Source organism: Siphateles boraxobius, unplaced genomic scaffold (genome assembly GCF_051911475.1).
Source record: "Siphateles boraxobius isolate OS27281-9 unplaced genomic scaffold, OSU_SipBor_1 17, whole genome shotgun sequence".
NCBI lineage: Eukaryota > Metazoa > Chordata > Actinopteri > Cypriniformes > Leuciscidae > Siphateles > Siphateles boraxobius.
The window spans coordinates 5,575,469-5,582,176 of record NW_027508777.1 but is presented as its reverse complement, the minus strand read 5'-3'; the positions used below and the strand labels follow the sequence as shown (position 1 = coordinate 5,582,176).

The 6,708-nt window shown below is 39.0% G+C and overlaps 1 protein-coding gene across 3 annotated transcripts in view; it reads left to right on the top strand.

Moving 5' to 3' along the window:
* Positions 1-2,493: 2,493 nt before the first annotated feature.
* Positions 2,494-6,708, top strand: part of ednrba (endothelin receptor Ba) — a 39,887-nt gene continuing 35,672 nt past the window's right edge. For all 3 annotated transcript variants that reach the window (XM_077232355.1, XM_077232354.1, XM_077232356.1), the window contains exon 1: positions 2,494-3,440. In XM_077232355.1, the coding sequence (XP_077088470.1) occupies positions 3,030-3,440 (411 nt within the window). In that variant the 5' untranslated portion in view covers positions 2,494-3,029. The remainder of the gene's footprint in view (positions 3,441-6,708) is intronic.

Here is a 6,708-nt window from a genome sequence, read left to right as displayed (position 1 = left end):
TGCAGGCGTGAGTGTTATACAACAAGCTCATTGCTGCAATATTGACATTTTCAGCCGCTCAGACTACGAGGAGCTGAGAAATGTTTGAGAAATGGAGATTGGTCCGGCCTCGGCGGGACCAAAACACACTCTTTCCTCATTTCGCCAGTGACACATGTCCACGGGGGGCGGGGTAGCTTTCTTGTAATGTAAAGAAAGCTAGCCGCGCCGCGGTTTTGATGCTGGCCCGTTTCCCTGACGACTCGCGGGCATAGGGGGGGAGGTCCACAGAGCTTGCCCAATCCTCATTGTCCAACGCCAGGATAGAGCAGCTGGCCTTCTCTACAGATGCAGCTATCTCGTCGTCATTAACGGCGGAAGCGGCGGCGCGCGGCGGCCGTTGTCCGTCAGCGAGCGACTCAGGGGGGAAGAGCAGGCTCTGAGAAGGATGCCCGGCGAGTCCTCAGAGTCACCATGGGCATCAGCTTGTAATGAGAGCATTCGCCGTCAGCGAGCACGAGACCCGCGTTATCCTCACCCAGGCAGGAAGCGCAGATGACGGTCCCCGTCGCACGAGCCGCAGGATCTTTGCATCTTTAAAAAGACGCAGCTCTTTTAGGAGAGAGAGAGATATACAGTGAGACTGTGAGTCGCAGCGGCGAACACACACTCTTAGCAGTGAAAGGATATAGACGCCGGAAAGCGTAGCAGGTACGACGGCTGAAGGCGGCGAGGTGAAGACCAGCGGCTTCAGGCTCGAAGGCTCGTCCCGCAGAAGGCTTTCTGTCAACAGCGTGGCTCTTCACTCCGGATCCAGCGATGCAGTAGTGCTTCGCCTAAGAGATGAAAATCAGTTTGTATCAGCCTGTCGAGCGTATTTATAGGCCAAGGCCACGCCTATTCTGGCGGGACGTGACGAAATGGGCGCGAAGCGCCCCCATTGGGTATCACGACACGAGGGCCTCTCTCGATAGGCTGCTGCTGTTGCCGCAGGGCAGCCAATAGGCACGCGAGCCGTCTTGCCTATGTCTGCATGCTGCCGCACAGCGTTTTACATTAATTCAAAATTAAAGTAACACCAGGTAACTTTTGCTCTCGGGGTCCCCCTACAGTTGGGAAACAGTATTGTCCTCTACTACTGTCGTAAACTCTGTCATGCATTTGTTGACAACCAATATAGCCCTGAACACTGTAGGAGGAGGTCACATGCAGGTGTTCTGCTTGCGTCGTGTGTGAAATGTCTTCATCCCAGGTACAGTGGCATATATTTCAGCATGTCATATGAATATAATTTCATGGGTTTTATTTTTTTTCTAACGACAAATGATCGCGATGATCACGTTTACAAGCCAGTGTCATTATAGTAGCCTAGTCTATTGGTTACCGTTTTACTGAATCTATATGATACTTCAATGCAATGTTTGAGTGGTAGATAATAATCACCTATATCAGGGGTAGGCAAGTTCGGTCCTAGAGAGCCGCTGTCCTGCAGAGTTTGGCTCCAACACCTAAAAAACCTCACCTGCCAACAGCCTTAGTAATCCTGAATATATTGATTAGCTTGTTCAGGTGTGTTTTGATTAGGGTTGTAACTAAATTCTGCAGGACTGCGGCTCTCTAGGACTGAACTTGCCTACCCCTGACCTATATCGTCAATATTATAATATCAAGCTACCATAAATAAATCTGCAAATTTTACAAATCGATTTGCATTATAGAGCATCTTGAGGCAAGACAAATAATCATTACCTGATTCATGAAGATAAACGGAGGATAAGATAGCTTCCGTAACATAGTCAGGCAGACAAAAAAACACCCCAGACTACGGGGTGTCATTGGTTGTTGCGTTAAATGTTACCCAGATACAATAGTGCTATTTTCTGATTTGCTAACAACACCAGACGAACAACACCAGAGGAGACACGCTTGAATTCATGCCTGTTCCAGAGTGAGAGCGGCGCGGCCAGAGTTTTGGGCCGCATATTAAATATATTACAAATAGTTTTTCAGCGTGAGAAATACAATGTGTGGCGGGAGAGCGTGACAAAAGACCGAAATGAGTGACTGTCACGCTCAATGCGTGACATTTGACAGCCCTGCGATTTTAAGGAAGTGGGGGTGGTGGTGGAAGTGACTTATATGCCGTAAAGCAGTCGAGTTTTGTAGTTCTCTTTGTTCGCCGGTTACTACCCGAAACCTGAAGTTTAAAAGTAGGATTAAAAACGCTACAGACCCCGTCAGGCTATGGTAGACGTGTCATTCAACCTATTGTAAGTCGATATACCATCACAAGAGACTTGGAAATATATTATGAAGGTTGAAAAGTTACCTGGTGTTACTTTAAGGATAATTTTTGGCTTCAATATCTCGTGGAAAAGAGGTTTTCACCATAGCATAAGATATTACGCAGTACGAGAGATACTCTCGTAAGTGAACGTGTTCATCTTGACTGCACTTATTTCACTCCTCCCTTACTGCAGCCGCCTATACTCGCTTAAATTTCAGGATGTCACGCTAACCAAAGGACGACTAAATTAGCGACGCAGTCAGAACGTACCATGTTTGCTGGGTAATTACATACACGCGCTTACCATCCCTCTCCTTATACTCTGCGTGGTCCTTTCTGATTGTCAAGATATTGAGAGGGCCAGGGGGAGTAGTCTGAGGAAACGCTGCACAGATACAACAGGGATAAAACACTTAAGCGTAACGTTGTGGTTATGTGAAACATATTTTTGCGTTTTGAAGGAAAGTGCGCTTAATTAAGTGATCTGGAGTTCTATTGAATTAACTTGATAAGAGACGTCTAGGACTTTCTCTCGATTTTCTCTATACGAATAACTTGCGACGGGTAGCCTATGCTACAAATACACTTTTTTGCTATCTTTTTAATCTGCAACCAATATTATCGTGAAGAGACTATTGCCATTGGTTTATTAAAGCCTTGTAATTTTAGCACCAGACCTTTGGCTGCCTGTCAATCTTATGATTAAATTGATTTGAGTTTTACCCCATAGTTTTTATTAACCATACTACGTTTCATATAAACGATGGACAAGAGATGCGTTGTTTGTTTGCTCATTCTCCTGTCTGGACACCTCGTCTTGATAAGTGCTCAAGGGAAGGATTTTAATCAGTGGCAATTTTCCACGGGACCCGTGTCTCCAACTCTCAAATCTGCACTTGGAAAAGCCAGTGTGGTCAATGAGTCCATGCCTCGACGACCAAGAGTTTTGCCGCCTATGTGCACTGGTCCCACGGAAATCAGGGATACTTTCAAGTATATTAACAGCGTGGTTTCATGCCTTGTGTTTGTTGTTGGGATAATCGGAAACTCTACGCTGCTCAGAATCATTTATAAAAATAAATGCATGCGTAACGGTCCTAATATCCTCATTGCAAGTTTGGCGCTCGGGGACCTGTTGCATATCGTGATAGACATACCCATCAACGTGTATAAGGTAAGCACAGTTTGCAGGACAGCTTTTATTTATTTAGTCTTTCATTAAAAAAAAAAAAAACACCCTTTCGTATCCTCTCTTATAGAACACTTTTTTACATTGTATGACTTAAAGATAACGAACAGATGTTAACTTGTAATCTCAGTTTACTTGGTTGCAACATTAATAAACGGTAGCTCACAGTTTTGAAATCTGAAACAGGTCAATGAAATTTTATGAGAATTCCAATATTCAACAAAGTATGTCGATAAATTCACACATGCTTCTGATTTAACTTTGGGAAGGCTTGAGACATGGGTCCACATTGTAAAAAAAAAACTATGTATGTCCAATTCAAATAGCAGTAACAACATTCTATTTCATTTAAAAAGTAATTTTCAAGGCAATTTAATGTTGATTTACATTTAACAATTAACTACAATTTGTTGTGCTTTCATCTTTATGTAGATGTTCAAAACCTACTACATGAAATGGGCTTTGCATTATTTGCCTTTTAAAGGGGTACATATACATCTGAAAGTTGAAATGAGTCTTTTCTGCTCACCAAGGTTGCATTTATTTGATCAGAAATGCAGAAAAAAACTGTACTTTTGTGATATAGTATTCCAATTTAAAATAATGGTTTTCTATTTTAATATACTTTAAAATATAATTTATTTATGTTAAGCATTACTCCTGTCTTCAGTGTCACATGATCTTTCAGAAATCATTCTAATATCCTGCTGTATTATCAACATTGGAAACAGTTGTTCTGCTTAATGTTTTTTAATAACCTGTGATACTTTTTTTAGGATTTTTTGATTAATAAGAAAGTAAAATAAATAAAAAGAACAACATTTATTTAAAATAGAAATATTTTGTGACAATATATACACCATCCAAATGTTTAGGTTCAGTCATTTTTTTTCTTGCGTTTTTGAAAGAAATTAATACTTGTATTCAGCAAGGATGCGTTAAATTGATAAGTTATAGTAGAGATTTATATTTTTAGAAAAGATTTATATTTTGAATAAATGCTGTTCTATTTAACTTTTTATTTATAAATGAATCCTGACAAAGGTATCAAGGGTTATAAAAAATATTAAGCAGCACAACTGTTTCCAACATTGTTAATAACTGAGTGTATAATCAGCATATTAGAATGAGTTCTGAAGGATCATGTGACACTGAAGACTGGAGTAATGCAAATTCAGCTTTGCATCACAGAAATAAATTATATTGTAAAGTAAATTAAAATAGAAAACCATTATCTTAAATTGTAATAATATTTCACAATATTACTGGGGGTTCTTTTCTATATTATTCTGATCAAATAAATGCAGGCTTGAAGAGCATAAGAGACTCCTTTCAAAAACATTAAAAAATAGTAATGTGTCCACACTTTTGACTGTTACTGTACTGTACACACTTTACTGTACACACTTTACCTTCTGTACACACTTTACCTTCATTTATAATTCATTATAATGGTATCCATAATGTATGTTATAATGAGTTATATCTTTTCATAAATAACTGTAACCAAAGTTAAAATGCATTCAATTTGGACATTCCTTGTTACATCTGAAATTGTTTGTCTGTCATGTGTTTCAATGCATTATGCTTTCTAAAGGTGTGTTCAATGAATAGATAAGTATGATAATGTATTATAACTGTGGTTACAATTAGGGTTGCAAAATTCTGGGGATTTTCAAAGATGGAAACTTTCCATGGGAATTAATGGGAATTTAAGGGAATTAACAGGAATTTATGGGAATAAACGGGAATAAAGTGGGAATTTTCAAAGTTGAGGGTTGGCTCTTCATAGGGAACTTAAATATAGTCGAGGAAAGTATATTTTAGCATAATCTTGACTAAAACAAACAGATGCCATTCAAATACACTTGAATATCCATGCCATTCCTCAATCACATGCACATAGAACACTGCTTACTGCATGGCTATTGTCTATTGAGACCACACCCCCTACTGGCACTGTGCATGCCTCCATCACATGTACAGAAGCCCAAAGCACAAGACTATTGAAGCCACACATTTGAGCCTGTGGACTAAACAAAGTGAAGTAAGTTTTGATGATATTACGGGGAAATATATTTATTAAATGTTTAAATTGCAAATATCACTTACAAATGTATTAATCTAGAAGCAATGCTGATAAGTTAGAAGCTAAATAAGCTAGCATAACTTTATTTACCACATAAGGCAGATGTGGCTGTTTTTCTCTGCCTCCTGCAATGTTTTCAAGATCATTCCAGTTGTTTAGCTAGCCTTACTATTTATGTATCTGTTCATGCCATTGCATTAGTATTCTAACTAGGCTGACATACATCACGATGAAAGTGATGAATACATCATACATACATCACCAAAATACATGAAAGTAAGTGGCCGGTGAACTGAAAATAATAAATTCTTCCATGAAACAAGTGATTGTTCAGTAAAATAATTAAAACTTGTTTTGTTCAACTTACAAATAAATCTGTTGAAATATCTGTTGAAAACATTTTGCATGGATGTTTTCTTATGACTTCCGTTTATATTTATGCTTGGATATGATACAATGATCGATTACATTACAATGAATTCTCAGTTAGTTCCCCTAAATTCCCATAATTCCCATTATTCCCATGGAAAGTTTCTAATATGGAATATTTCCAAAATTCCGGAAATTTTCCGCCCCTTTGCAACTCTAGTTACAATTATTCATGAGACCATACAATGCATTATAAGGTGCATTACAAAGCATAATAATGCATTAAAAATGCTTTTCTAACTGGTCCTACTTGAAACGGCGTCTCCGCCATGGTAGGCGTGCGCCCTAACAAGGACGCTAAAGAAAGTACTCTCTAGCGTCGGTCACTATTGCGCCTCTTGAGGCCAGCGGAGTGAGGTTTACATGCACAGCTCTTACTAGCTTGATTCTGTTACACTTTTATAATGCATTATATATAAAAGGCTTTAAGTAAAGTGTTACCAAAAGTAACCCACCAAAGTCCACCAATATTTTCTCTTATGGGTTGTGGTCTGGCTTTTTAGCCCTTTATAAAGTATGTAGAGCAATCTGAGAAAAAAATTACAGCTCCAGCTCTAGCTCATCAAAACATCCATGATCTAACTCTGTGAAACTGCGGAACTATTTTTTTTACAAACTAGGAAGTCCCACATCCTCTTCAACACTGGGCTTTTAATAATTGGCTCACTAAAACAAGGTATAATTGTGTAGTCATAATAGCTCTTCTTGAAATATTTGGTTGAATTTTTTTTTTCT